General features: G+C 34.1%; 1 protein-coding gene across 1 annotated transcript; it reads right to left on the minus strand.

Moving 5' to 3' along the window:
• Positions 1-8,451: 8,451 nt before the first annotated feature.
• On the minus strand, positions 8,452-14,831 carry LOC122601645 (lysine-specific demethylase JMJ25-like). The gene is made up of 12 exons (XM_043774389.1): positions 14,760-14,831; positions 14,539-14,663; positions 13,558-13,654; positions 13,345-13,480; positions 12,528-13,105; positions 12,026-12,355; positions 11,429-11,590; positions 10,806-10,878; positions 10,642-10,727; positions 10,411-10,530; positions 9,921-10,026; positions 8,452-9,486 (listed from the first exon to the last, which is right to left on the minus strand). Exons 1-12 carry the CDS (start codon positions 14,829-14,831, stop codon positions 8,690-8,692), a joined length of 2,682 nt encoding a protein of 893 aa, XP_043630324.1. The 3' UTR covers positions 8,452-8,689.
• Positions 14,832-15,953: the final 1,122 nt, after the last annotated feature.

A 15,953-nucleotide genomic window follows, 5' to 3' on the forward strand; every position in this document is an offset into this window, starting at 1 on the left:
AAATGAGTTGGGCATGGGTTGATGATTCATGGGTTTGGAAGCCATACTGGGTTGGGGATTGGTTGAGTCCATAATGGTTTGAAAACAAATCTTGACCATTAAAAATGTGGAAATTTTTTCTAAACATTAAATAAATATTTTGTGGTTGAGATGTAATGTGGGTTGGTGATGTCAACAAAATTAGGAGACCGTGGATTGAAAAAGTGAAATTGAAATGTTATAAAAGGATTGGTCCAAATTATGAGTTGAATGGTGTGGTATGAGTTCCATTGTCATCGCCCTAACGCCCAAGAAAATTCCAATTTAAAAATTTCCATGATTACATTAAGACAATTACGCCTAAGGTTACAATGTTATTTAAGATATGATTTTTCTAACTAGTGCCTTATCGGCATTTGTTAAAAGTGTTTTAATAAAATAATATATCTCCATAAAGATTATAAAATTATGTTAAATATGGAAAGTTTTAAGTTATTTAGAGTTAATAAATTACAAAATTTAAGGTATTAAAGAAAGCATTAAGATGAATTTATACTTGTTAACCAATGTTTATAGGGCATTAGCTATAAAAATCATTTCCTAATAGGATAAGTCATTTTATTTTATTTTTTTTATAAAAAGTGGATAAGTCATTTAAAATTGGCAAAATGATAAATCCTTCTAAACACTAGCTTAAAAATCTTTCTAAAACTACAAGAAGATGATATGCGATATCCATTAATTAATCTTTTTTCCCTTAAAATAGAACAATAATGTTATTTTTCGCAATAAAAAAAAACCATTAATTTTGCAATAAAGGATCATTAATCAATTTGAAACAATTAAAGGTACCGATGTAAACTACCAAAAATTCATCATCGTAGACCGTCAAACTTAAGTAGTTTACCGCATTAAATATTTCAAATTGATCATTGACCTTTAAGGATGAGACAAACATCCCAAATCTCGATCCTGTCTTGTTACCTGGATGTGGTACCGAATCCTTAGCGGGATCGGTACCAGTACCCAATTTTCCAAGTTTTTGAGGTCGGTACTAGTCGGGATCGGTACCGGGAATATCCCGTGAATCTTACTTAGTCGCGACTTCACTTAACCTATATTCAAAACCCAATAATCTGGCCCAATGTTTCCTCCACTAATCCAGTTCCAAACTTCCAATAACCTTATGAATTTAGCTGAACATTTAAGAAAAGACTTTCTTTCACATCTTCCCATACCAAGTTATTATTAGGAAACTATGTATATTAGTTAATTATAATCTTGTCTATCAAGTTATGTCTTAGATTTAGTATTGTTTCCATATTAATGTATTGTACATTGGTTATATAAAGCCCTTAATTGTATCAAAACACAATTCACATCTCAATATGGTATCAGAGCCAAATCCATTCCAAATAGCAAATTGTTCTTCAAAAAAAAAAACACTTCCGATCGAATCAAAACCCAATCTTATTTTCTTATCACAACTATGATTTCGTTTCATGCACTGGAGCTTCATTAATCCCACATCATAATATAATGAACAAGAAATATAAATAACTAAATTAAATGGTTATTTTTTTTTATTTTTTCCTCATGTCCATACCGTAGTGACCGATTTCATTAAATCAACAGTTCGAACAAGCAATTTCATCCATATGCCCATACCTTATTTGGCCAGTTTCATTAATCAAAAGCTCCAACGAGCAATTTCATCTTAGCCCATACTGTAGTGGCCGATTTCATTAATCAAAAGCTCCAACGAGCAATTTCATTCATAAGCCCATACCTTAGTGGCCGGTTTCTTCAGTTTGTTGCCTTCCAATAATGTGCAACAACTTCACTTTACAGCTTCTTCCAAAGCTTCAGCAATCAAAGCTCCAACGAGCAATTTCATTTATAAGCCCATACCGTAGTGGCCGGTTTCAATTCGTACAAAAAAAAAAAAAATTCTTTTCTTTTTTGCTTCAACGAGTGACCTATTTTTTTTTCTCATCAAGTTTTTAGCCCCTCGGTCGAGTTCTACGCTACCTAAAAAACAAAACCGGTAGCCAAAAATCAAAGTTTCAAGTTGAAATCCAAGATATGGTCAATCATCTTACGGAGACGTATTAAGGTCTACAATTTCAAGTCCAAGATTTCGAGTTCAAGTCCAAGATGGGCTTCCCTAACGGGTCAGCTATCTTGCGGGGACGTATTAGGAAACTATGTATATTAGTTAATTATATTCTTGTCCATCAAGTTATATATTAGATTTATTATTGTTTTCATATTCATGTATTATACATTGGCTATATAAAGCCCTTCATTATATCAATAATATTAAGACATGTCAATAGTTATCAACCACAAAAACTAAAAACCCATCCCAATTCCAAGATGTTCCACACAAAAACCCTAAATCTTCTATCTCAAAATCTAAATATATGAAAAAAAAATCATCAAAAGTAAATTGGAAAAAGAACATTAGTTTTGTATCAAATTGATTAATGACTACTTTTACTTCATAGAATTGACGTTACACTTTTGTTGGAAAAAGAATATATATTAGTTTTGTATTAATGGAGATTTGGTATGGGTGGAAAATTTATACAAAGTGGGATCATGACATTTTTTTTTATATTAAAGTTAGTGTATTTTAACTTAACTGAAGATGAGACAAAGAAAATGTAGGCTAAATTGACGTTGGAGTGGATTAAATTTGTAATAGTTAAGAAAAATGTAAAAATGTCATGATCAGTCAATAGTTCTTTGACATCAGAATTGGTTACTGTGCACTAGTTGTTACATTTCAATAAGACTAACCATCAAATAACTAACATGTCAAATGTATACGTTTCTAGTGATTAGTCATGAAAAGCTGTAAGTTCAAAATTTCATGAATCTGTTAGTTTGATGAAACAAAGGTGCTAGTACCCGGGCAACAGACCCAAACCAAGATGATCATTTAACGTAAGCTCATAGTTATCGCTAAGCTTCTGTCTCAGCTCACTTTCCTTGTCGTCTCGAGCCTCTTTAGCACTATTGTATTCAGACCAGGCCTTTTCCAACATGTCAAGAGCTTCCATATACTGTTTTTCTTTCTCAACCATCTTTTCTTGCAGAAGTTGCACAAATTCTTCCTTCACCATAAGCTCTTGTTTCAGTGTGCCATGTTCCAGTTTCAGCTTCTTGACCATATCTAGCCTCTTGTCTACCCATGACAGATCAAATCCCATAAATTTCAGTCCAGCGAGTCGCTATTGAAGTTTGGAAATCTGGTTCTCGGTGACTTCATCTGCTAATGTTTCCAGAAAACCTTTGATAACTGAATACAGTTCTTTTATGACATCTAGCCAGATTTCTGCTGAGTTAATATCTTCCCAATGAAATGTTTTAGGATAGTGGTGCTCGATAGCCTGTAACAGCTGTTTTGCCTCCACTCCAACATCATGCCCCCAAAACTTTCCCTCGTTTTCATTAGAGTCAGCTCCCTGATCGACCACATTGTCTGTGGTCTGGAGTGGTACCGAGTCAGTTTCAGATATGCTTCTGCTACTTATATCGATTATGTCATTTGGAAACTGCTCATGGTGCAGCTCGTCAGTGCTAATCTCCGTAGCGTCACTCTCATCCAACCAGCCGTTGTTGTGATTGCAGATATTTGCATCATCACCTGCAAAATAATTTAACATGTTATCAACATAAAAGTGTCAAAATGGGCGGGTCGGGTTGGTTGGGTAACATGCCAGAAAATTTTGGGTAAAGATGTCCTCCAATGTTTTTCTGAAAATTTTGGGTAAAGATGTCCTCCAATGTTTTTCTTTCCAGACATCAGAAATATAAGTTAAAAACTTGTATGTATGTCTAGTATGCATACATGACGATATAATTCCAACATTGATCTAAATTTGGCATTAAATCGTTTAGGAGGTTGTACACATTGATATTAGGCTTTTGGCAACTTTCAACCCCTGCATCCTTCTTCCCATAGGATGGATATATTTATAATCAACTTTTCGACCCGTTAGAGAAAAAACAAAACAGGAACATACCCATTCATATGTAAATTGGCAATATTGCTACCTCTAAAATCAAGCACATGAGCCCATTACAAGTTAAGAAATTTTTTTCTGTTTATATACCATATAAGATATCATGAACTTTGGCGAACTGAAGATTGTCAACGGGCCCATTTAGAAATCCAAGCAAGCATGTATTGCCACTGCACTTACTGCGACAAACAGGGCAGGCCTTAACAAACTCCTCCTCGGAAACATTGGGGTACCTATGTCAAGCATAAGACATTATGTGTTATGCCAAACAAGAGTATGTATCTACATAACAATTGGGAGCCAAACAAGTTACGGACATCTCAGCCTAATCAATAACAAGAAATTCAACTCAAAGATAAAACAGATCTCAAAGAACCATTGATCAACTGTAACTCCTTTTGGTTGCTAATATACTTGTCCCACTTCATTAATGTTACAACTATTGACGTCGCTCTAACTGTTATCGAACATCTGCAGAAATATTCTAAACGAATTTATGCATGAAAAAAGTTTCCCTTGTTTAATTCAAGTACAACACCACATAGTCCATAGCATATATAATGTGTTTTTGCAGTACACAAATCACCTCCATCCTAAATGCATAAAACTCTTTAAATAGAACTAGCTAACTATCACCAACACTGAGAATAGGCCAGAACTAAAGAAGTCACATTATACGATCCTTTCATACATCTGATGATCTGAATATGTTAACAAACTACCGATGCGGTACAAAGGATTAAAGGGCTCCTTCCAATTTACCTTTTCTTTTTTTTTTTTTAATAAAAATTATAAAAAGGTGAAATTAATAATGTACAATCTGCAAATGCCAAATGTACAAGTTACAAAGCTTATTAACAGATTTATAAATTACATAGACTATAGCAGGAGATAGGAAGTGTTCTTCAGATATATTCAACTTTGTCAATGTGTATTGTTTGATGTGGTTGCCTCCTATAATTTGTATCTTGTTAATGCCCTACCAGTTTTGATGACGTGACAACTTATACGACGGACACATAAAAGTTTTCCTTGAACAAATGATAATTTCAAAAAAAATGAAATAAAGTAGCTATTTAAAAAAGTACACTCTTTGTTTTGCAAAGTACAAACTAGGGGTGTTCACGGTCCAAGAACCGGACCGAACCGCGTATTTATAGGACCGAACAGAAAACCGGGAATGCAAAAAAATAGTCCTCGGTCCGGTTCATGTTCGGTTTATAGTTGGGTTTGTCGGGTTGATAGGTTGGACCGAACCGAGTCATTTAACATGAAAATCATCAAGGTGAAGAAGAAATTGGTGAGCACATAGATGGACACTTAAAAAATGTAAATCAGTTCACAATTTACAATAGTACATATTAGTTTTTCAAATCAAATTACACAAGTACGTATGTATATATATATATATACATACATCTGTACATGATGACATATTGACACACATGAAAGAAGAATAGCTAATCACGTATTTACATACTACGTTGATGATGATAAAACAAAGGCATACTGCTAGTCACTTACTTAATCTTTCCTTTCGACGACAATAAAGATTGTTTACGGTTATCGAAAGTTTGAAATTAACTTGGAGAAAAAGGCTATCAAAAAAGTTTATGTATATAATATGTGATATGCTAATAAAAAATAGTAATATCTACCTCTTGTTTCCTAAATAAGTGGAAGATCCCACTAACATTTATATATGATTTATAGTATTTACTCAGTTCGGTCTAATTTTTGGTTTTCTCGGTTTATATACGGAACCGAACCGAGACCGGAAAAGGTAAAATATACGAAACCGTGGACCGGACCGTTACCTTCGGTTTGATTCGGTTTCGGTGCAATATCTGTCCGGTTCTTCGGTTTTCTCAATTTGGACCGCAATATGAACACCCCTAGTACAAACACAATATAATAGTGATATATTAAAGTCATCTTCATCCTCAAACTTCTACAATATATATATATATATATATATAATTTGCAGAGAGCAGTTGATATATATACTTCTTCCAACAAATACATAAAGAAAAAGGGAAAAACAATAAAAGAATAATAATAAAAGAATAAGACACCAACCACACCACTCTTGTTTCGCCGTTGGCCCGTCCACTTTGGATTGTCCACACCAAAAAGACGCTGAAATTGTAATAGTATCACATCGTGTCTTCAAGGTCTTACCTTCCACGTCGTCCACACGGTACCCCATTACAGATGCTGTAAGGGTGGTACATATAAGTACACACATATAGAAGATGCTTTGCTTCTATGAAAGATGGCATAGTTTTTATTTTTGTGAAAAAATTTAAATTTATTGCTCTTTTGTGTAGTATTTAATATTTATTTTAACTTTAGCTTTTTAAGTTTCTATCATTTGTGTGGAGAAAAGCGGACGTGGGGACTCGGGTCGGGGCGCAGCATAACAAAGGGATTTCATTTAGGGCGAGCTGTAGTTTCCGCTGTTCCTTCCAGAAGCCGGAGAGTTCCTCTTCAAGTTGCTGGATTTTTTTTCTCAATTTTTTCTTAAAGAAGGTTGAAAGAAAGATCCCTCTGGCAATAATCTAACAAATGTTAGAGTAGTTTTTTCAATTTCATTGAAAAAAATGCGTTAATGTTTTATCTAATTTTAGCTTTTGTGATAAAAGTGTATTTTTTTTTATAAAATATTATTTTTATAATGACCAACTAATAGAATTTTTTAATTAGCGAAAGTCACTGCTTAGCTAGTAAATTTGGTTGTATGGACCCTTAGACGCCCCTATATGTTCTATATTTAGAGAAAACCCAATAACCCGCTCGCTCGGCGACGATGAATTATTCATAAAAGTACTTCTAGGTTTAAATGTATTTTAAAAACAATTTTGTTAAACATAAAATTAACCAATAAAATTATCTCTCTTGCTAGATTGATCACTTCACTAGTTCACTACTTGTAAAATTAATTTGTAAAATTTTTTAAATCTAGTATTGCTCTATTCATTTAAAACCCACTAGTCTCAAAGATGTCTTTAGTTAAAAAATTTCTAATTGGTCGTTTCTTCGTAATAGCCTTTAAATACGTACAATTAAAAGAGTATAGAGAAATTGCATACAAAGATTTCGATCATCTAGTAAATTCATCTTGGCAATTTTAACCAGATTTTTTTGTACCTCTAACCCCTCTTTCTCATGAAAAATGAGACTTGGTTAAACTTACCCCGAAACCCACATAGTGTATTTAGAAATACCTCTGATCACTTATGTTTAAGCCAATGGTTAGTAAATTCATTTATCAACATTCCTTAAAATCAAAAAAAAAAATTTTTGTTTGAAAAGTAGCTAAATGTCTAGCTTAACTTTTATTAATTAAAATAAAAATAAATGCTAAATACAACATAAATTGTATCTATCGTGGATATAAAATTATATCATATATACATCCATTAATTTTATGATAATTTTATCTTTATCTCTACTACATTATAAAGCATTTGTTTCGTCAATTTTTTTAACTTTAAGTAATTGAAAACCCCAAAATACCCTTATCATTTATTCATAATACGCTTAGAAGAAAATCTCAACCATTCATTTTTTTCTCTCTTTAAATCTCAAACACTCATTAATCTCTCTGTTTCATAAATCATTTTATTCCTCTAATTCATTCAAAATCTTTTATCTCAAAAATGGTACATCGATAAATTATAAAAATTATATGAGTGTTCTTAAAATTTCATGCTCTTTCATTAGAGATGTCATTCGATATAACTTCGACGAACTTTTAAATCCTAGGGCGGAGCTCATACGGCTAAAGCATTTGGCTATCACACTCTATGACCTATCACATCCTATGACCTATCATACTTCACTCCTACCATCTCACCGTCACAACGTGCAAGTACTTTCCATCGTAATTATATTTATGTAACTAAAGCAAAGCATCTAATAACCCTATATTTATCAAGACCCATTAAAATACCTATATAACCAATTTGAGACAACGATCAATTTACGGAAACCTTTAAAAAAAAATTTTTTTTTATGAATTACGAAAAACTAATCTAATCAATAAAGATTAACACTTTTAAATGTTATGAATTATGACAGGAAGATTAATAAAAAAAAAGTTATCAGTTATAGGTGGGGGTTTGTCACTATATGATAACACAATATTCACGATTAGTACGTTTTGTTACTAAGGTTATCTCCAATGTAAGGTTATCTTCACGTCACATCATATCCTTACAAATCCTTCAAATCTTATAATTTTATCTCCAATCATACAAACATCCTTACATATTCTTTTACCTCCACTAAAAACAAAAATATATTATGTAAGGACAAATAAGGGCATGCATTTAAGTTAAGGCATACTTCAAAAAATCCTTAATTTTGAACAAGTTTCAAGATATCCAAAGGCACCTAAAGGCACCCAAGGCACCCAAGGACACCCATAGCCCAAACAAAATAAGACTTTGCATATTATCCACTGCAAAGATTACACACAAACAAACCGCGATTAGTACCCAGGCAACATTTTTCCGGAACCAAGTGCACCAACTAAACATGGTTAAAAAGACAAGTTATCAGCTACAAAGCTATGATAAGCTGCTAACCATGGGAAAGTTAAGTTTAAGGAAAAGTTTAAATGAGTATCAAATAATCATCGGTATAACGAAACCAAGTGTGGTAATAATAGTCTAGTACCCACGTAACATGCCTGAATAAAGTGGACCAGTTAACACAAGATCTCTATACTTCTGTTTCATCTCACTTACCTTGTTCCTAGCCTTTTTACCCTTTTCATACTCTATCCGAGCCTTTTCATACTCTATCTGAGCCTTTATTAACAGTTCATGAGCTTTCATGGATTGTTTTTGTCTCTCATCCATCTTTTCCTTGAGTGACTCTACAGATTCTTGTAGTACCATAAGCTCCGGGCTTAATGGATCATTTCCGAACTTTAGCTCCTTAACCATGTGTAGCCTCTTCTCGATCCACAACACATCGAATCCAATCGGTTTAAGTCCACTCAGTAGCTCTTCAAGTGTAATTATTTGTTCTTCGTCCACAAGTTCTTCCACAGATGTTTCAAAAATGCCTTTGATGACTGTACACAGATATTTTAGAATATCGGGCCAGAATGGTGTTTTGCTAATTTGATCCCATTTATACATTTTCGGGTAATGCAGTTCCATAGCTTGTAATAGCTTTTTTGCTTCCACTCCTACATCATTCCCCCTATACATTCCTTCGGTTTTTTTAAAGTCTTTAAAGGAAGCAGCCTTTTGATCAACAACATAGTCTGTGGTTTGGAATGGTGGTGACTCATTTTGAGATGTGGAGCTTTGCATGCTTGATTTACTCATACTCGAACTACTTATGGTGATCACTTCATTCGGAAACTTCTCTTGGTTGAGCTCATCGCCAGTAATAGCCTCAGTCTCATTATCCTCCAACCAATGGTGGTTGTAATTGTCTGTTTTCGCACCAGCACCTGCTACAGCAGTTGATATTTTATCAGGATAGAGGTGTCAAAATGCATGTATCTGGTGAGTTTGGAAACAGGTCATAAATGGCTGGGTGCCTGGGTCAAGTTGTCCCGAAACACTTTCTTTGAAAAGTATAAAGGTTACATAACTAACTAGTATCACAATCATGTTTGCAAATTAAGTTATACAGTATTACTCTAATTTTTGACATCAAAGGGTTTAGGAGGTTGTATGCAATGAAGTTACACTTTTAGCAAATCTCAGCCCCTTTGACCCGCTTCCTATTAAGCTATATGAAATGTTTTTGTTTGTGTCTTTAGTTATAAAACATAACCTGGATAAACCTATTCATTAGCAAATGGGTCAAAGCTGCAACATCTAAATAAGAATCAACCACATGAGGCCATTGCAAGTTAAGGTAATTTTTCAGTTTACATACCATTTAAGAATTCAGGAACGTTGGGGAATCGAAGATCATTGATGGGCCCATTTGAAGATAAATCCACCAAGGCACGCTTTAATGCATGGATCATCATTTTGCCAATCTGTGGAACATATGAGGAGGTTAGATAACAGAAAGAAAAACCGTGTAATCAGCCCATTAGGGGTTGTATCTGAGCCGGGGTTGCCTGCCAACCTCGAAGAGTCGAAGCAAAACCAAAAGCTAGAGCCTTGGCTCAATACTTTGTTCTCAGACTCTAGTCTTTGTACAGACTCAGATCATATTAACTCATATTACTTTTAAGATAATGTAAAGCGATTCAGCATGGATTTATTAACTGCCATGTTTCTTGAGAAGTCGGGCAGCCTACTCAAAAGTCAAAAGCTGCCAGCTTGTAATCTTTTTTGCAACCTAATTAATACATGTACATTCCACCAGTCTCTTTATGTAAGTAATTATAAATTATGTGAAGTTTTGAATACTTTACATTTTGCATTTGTTTTCTGGCCTTGTGATTTTTGGGAAGCACGCAGAGTTCTTTTTGTAAGCGGATGCACGCGCCAAGACTTTCAGGTGAAATAAAGTTCAGTTCAACTTTCGTACATGACTGTAAGGAAGAATTGATATTAGCAAACACACATTATTTAACAGATTAATAAATAAATGGATACTTATTCTAATCATGGAATAGAAAATGGATATATGAACGCTGTTTGACCTTTAAGTTTCTAACTTGGTATGGACACCCAGCTGGTATAAAAACAGCATCACCCAGCTTTTGTTTGAAGGTCCATGGTTCGATTCCTAAACAGCATGATAAACATGATCAAGAAGTATGTAGATACATGACAATCAATTGGCGATATACCAATAACCACATACCAAATTCCTTTTTGAGCTTTCTTTTATGCTCCATGTTCAAGTAAATTTTTCGGTCATGAATTGGGTAAAAACCCTGCCATATCACAAAAAATATCAATGAAAAGAAACTAGCCATAGTATAAAATTGTAAGAACTGTATTATGATACATGCTGTCAGTAATAACCAAAACAGCCCCATGTTTGGCAAAACATATGGGTCGGGCAGACTGGGAATCGGATCAAAAAGAGTAATTTTATGGTACTGTTCTGTCGTATTCGCACGAAACATGTTCCGAGTTTTTTTCTTTTTAGAAATAGTTAAGTGTGTCCAATTTTGTTATAAAACAGTCAATAGGGACCGATAATGGGTCAGTATTCAGTATGATTGATAGAAGTTATATTATGTTAATAATAATCTAATTTCTGTATTAAATGACTTAGAAGGTTTATTCACTAAATGACTTAGAAGTTATATTATGTTAATAATAATCTAATTTCTATAATCCTTTTAATTATCCATTTGACTCACTAGTAATGAAACATAACGTGCATCGAGTCATTCATAAGTATGTGGGTCTAATTTTCCAACTATAGAAATTTGAAATTGCAGACGTCAACCATCGCAGAGCTATATACTGTAGTACCTTCTCAGCTGAGGGGCAATCAGCAAGCTTAAAGTCTGCCAAGTGATTCCTAAGATACTTCTTTAGTTTAGAAATATCTTGTCTCCGGAAGATGTCCCAGAGAGCACCTTCCACCATCGAGCCAGTTACACGTTGTTGATTGATGTTTGCTGACAGGCCTTCCTCATATTGTATGTGTCAGTAAATTTACCTGCAAGTTTTGTAAAAGCATGTTAAGGGAATGAAATGATATTTTTGTAACTAATAGCAACCTAACCTGTTCATGGAGTCATACCAAAATCTTAAAAAGGCATATACTATTCAAATGGGCTAGTCAGAGGTAGCTTTTAGGCGACATATCAAATAAGTCGAAAGTTGCAGTAGCCAGCAGGTGTATTTTTTATGCATATGGCCTACTATAACATACTATTTTTATATTAGATTATTATTGAAATTGTATAACTTTGTTCATACATTTAACGAACTAATCATTAAAACTAAAAGTTTGGACAAAAAGTGTTTCAAGTCAACGTAAATCGACCTGTTAAAAAAAGTTACCCACTTTGACCCGTTACCCAACCCTCTCATTTAGCCAATCCATTGCAAAAGAAAACTTACGGTATCAGACTTATCATAGTGAAGCTTAGTAACAGAGTTTCCATATTCTAACTCTTCTTCCACTCCATAAGCTATATCCATTCTTGGACCCATGTCTAGTTCCGAGAACACAGCAGGCAACATTGAAGCAACGTTGAGGTAACCACTGTGCGGGTGCGTGTATTCTATAAAGGGCAAGTATCTTATAAACTCAGTGAAATGACGTGGCCATTTTCCATGAGACAAGCAAGGTGGCTGCCAATTTTCTAACTTCAGAAGCGTAAGACCCTCTTTCCTATTGAATCCACCTTCTGAGTATCTTCTAAGGAATTTGTGAAGATAAACACTTACCTGCATATTATGAGAGTGATAGAGTCATCTTATCTGTTTCTTGATAGAGAAAAAATTTGTTTGCGAGTTAACTAAAAGGGGGATCATTGGAATTATTATATCATAGAATTTATAAACAAAATAAATCAGGTAACAAGAATATCACGCCTATATAGGAACACGGTTTACTGACCTCTTTTCCATTGGAACAGTCAACTGCATTCACTTTATAAGCACAGCGTTCACCACTCTTTGTGATATCACTAAAATCCCGGAAAAAAACCATTGGCTCCCAACTTAGCCCTGACGAATTTAAAAGCACATCGCTGACTATAATGGGCTCGCCTTTTGACCAATGAAACTGGAAATGCTTCACATCTCGACCTTGAATGTCTTTTGCACTCGGAGGATATAAAAATCTTGCATTTGATTTTTCTTGCATACCATCATAACACATACAAAATCGTGTGGAAGTCTCAAGAATATCACCACTTCCATTATCTTCATACATTTCTTGCGCTCTTTTCAACATTTGTTTAACATTTTCGACATGTTTTATGGGTTTCAACTCAAAAGTCCCTTTACCACAACCACCGAGATCTTTGGGTAGACATGGAATGGTACCATCTAACCTGCATCTCCATTGAAGGTGACCATCACGTAATTTGTGACAGCATACGAGGCATAGATCATAGCCACACGTACAACTTCTACAGAAGCCAAAGAAATTCGCTCCACAGTAGTCACTGCAAAAAAGATAACTTCTAATATCTGTATATAATACCACATCATAAGAGTTATCATAATATGATTATATGATGTTTACCAAGTTATATAATCATCAACTTCAAACTCATCACTCTGCAATTTTGCATTTGATGGAGATGATCCTGCTGAATGAGATGGGTACAGGCAAATAATTAAAATGGTTGTCATATATATATAGACACATATACACAGACACATTCGCAGTACTACTGAAATTATGCAACCAACAAAGTTGTTCTAACCTTTTATCATAGCCTCAAGTTCCTTCTCGTTCTGGGACTCTTCATTCAGATTTTTTAAAAGGGGGAAAACTTTTTGCAGTAGTAGTTTTGAGTATTGAAGTTTATCTGGTTTGGAGCAAGAATTTCCCTGCATAACCTGCAAACAAATATGTTATCAGTTTATTGTTAATTATACTACATAAGAATGTTTAAGAGTAAGATACAGAAACTAACTTCAGGTAAAAATCCTTGTAAGCATGTGTTGCAATTGCAATTATTCTGACAAACAGGGCAAGCCTTAGCAAACTCCTCCTCGGAAACGTCAGGGTACCTATGAGATATTGTATCAAACTTGTACAAGAAAAGTAATATGAACTGATAAAACATATATGTAATACTATACAAACTCTGCAAGAATATTGGACCAAACAAGCTACCAACAATCCAAATCTAGTTGATAACATGGGATTCAACTCAAACAACCACTGATCAGTTATAGTCACTTTCGTTGGACTTGATTGTTTTACATGTTGTTAACCCAAAGTTAAAGGGGTTGTTTGTCATTAGTTAAAGATGGAAAGACATGACTCTTCGAAGAGGTACATTTAGAAAAGGTGCAACCATTGGAGTAAGAGACAAAGTCTACCAACATAAGCATTGGAAGCATCATACCGGTTAAAAGCGTCACAATGGTTCAATATTAACTACCAAATTGTGTAGTATAAGTTTTAAGTTTCATCTCAGATTGTAAGTGTGTCAAGTGTCCCAAATGCAATGTAAACAAGATTGTATGTAATAATAGAATTCCAATTCTTGTTAATCTTCTGTTCATTTCGATCATGTGGACAAAGGATTCTCGATTCCTAACAACTTTTGGTTCCTAATATACTTGTCCCACTTCATTAATGCTAAACTCTACGAAATCGTCTTAAACGTTACAAAGCATCTGTTCAGAATTTATAAAACAAAGGTGATTTGCAGACCGAAAAGTTTTCTTATAGCATATGGTACATGTGTCCAAATTTATTTTCAAAGTGTAGAAATCACCTCCCATCCAAAAAAAAAAAAAAAGACCCTCAATTAGCCCTAGTATACAACAACTGCTAATTTAACACGCCCAACAAGTCACACATAACGATTTTTTCACTTATAATAAGTTATCATTTATGGGGAAAAAATTCATACAAACTAAAAAAAAAAAAAACTACTCCGTACCATTTAGTCATGCAGTTGACACAGTATCGTTTCGATCCACATTTCTTGCAGTAGATCACACGATCTTTACCCTTCCCACCACACTGATGGCAATATTTGTGTTCTTCTCTAACTCCTTTTCCAACCTAACTCACACACACACAAAAAAGCAGCCAACTTTAAGTAAACCAAACAAAATAGTAGCAAAACAAACTTCTTAAAATAACTTATAATACACTTACATTCACAACCCTTTTTCTTGAACATTTTTTCATGTTAAGTTTTCTTGCCTCTGTTTTAGCATGATGCAACATTGTTGTTTTGTTCACTAGTTTTTTTTTTTCATGTTTGAAACATTTATTGATGTTGATTTCTTGAATTCTTGATCTCTTTTTATGTTTGAACAAACTTTGCTTTTTTGGTTACAGTGATAATATGTTATGTTATGGAGGGTTTAACGTATACTGAATATTTTGGATGAAGTTCAATGATATTTTTGGCATAGGTTTCCATTTTTGTGTAACGTCCACTGTCCAGTCCATTACGAATATTGATTTTTTCCTTTTTTTTTTTCAGTCCATTATTAATTGCATTATAACATGATGAATTTTATTTAACATCATTGTTGATTTTCTTAGAATTTAATGTCGCGTTTGTTTCACAGAATTTGATGGAATCTGATTGAATTTGAATTGAATTCCGTTCTATAATGCGTTTCGTTATTTAAAGAAGGAGGAATCTCATTCCGTAGGAATGTAAGCATTCTATCATTTGATGGAATCTCCATTCCTTGGGGATTGAGGAAAGAACTTCATTCCTTCTGTCACTTGAATTCTCACAAAATCAAAAACATTCCGTAAACTTACATTCAGATTCCAATTCTTTCGAAAGATTTCATTCTTTCTAAAAACATTTTGTGAACCAAACACGTCCTTGAGATTTTGACTTTATTTCTAATTTTTCTTTTGTATTTGAACAAAACTCTTTTTTTTTTTGTTTAGGTGAGAATATATATGTTGTGTTATGTATATGGTCTAAGACTATCCAGAGTAAGGCGTTAATTTGCCCTTTTCACGCGCGAGATCGCCCTGGAACACCCCGGGATGCCCTGCACATTGCCCCAAGGGGGCGTTCTGGAGAGAGAAAGGAGGGAGGGTTTGATATTTTGGACCCCTCTTCATACATTACTTTTCATGAGCTCCACCTGCCACTTTTCAACTTTCTTTTACTTTTCCCTATTTTTTAAAATACTTTATTCAATTAATAGTATACAATTAGTTAAATTGTGGGTCCATATTTGGGGCTTCTTATTTAAATCCTTGCTTCAAGCAAATAAGAGTGAAAACCCCATGATGATTAAGATGCTACATGGCATAGGATGCCCCCATGAAGGGTCTCAAGGGGAAGTCTTGCTCATCATAATCTAATATGGAGAG

The sequence above is a fragment of the Erigeron canadensis genome, chromosome 5 (genome assembly GCF_010389155.1).
Source record: "Erigeron canadensis isolate Cc75 chromosome 5, C_canadensis_v1, whole genome shotgun sequence".
Taxonomy (NCBI): domain Eukaryota; kingdom Viridiplantae; phylum Streptophyta; class Magnoliopsida; order Asterales; family Asteraceae; genus Erigeron; species Erigeron canadensis.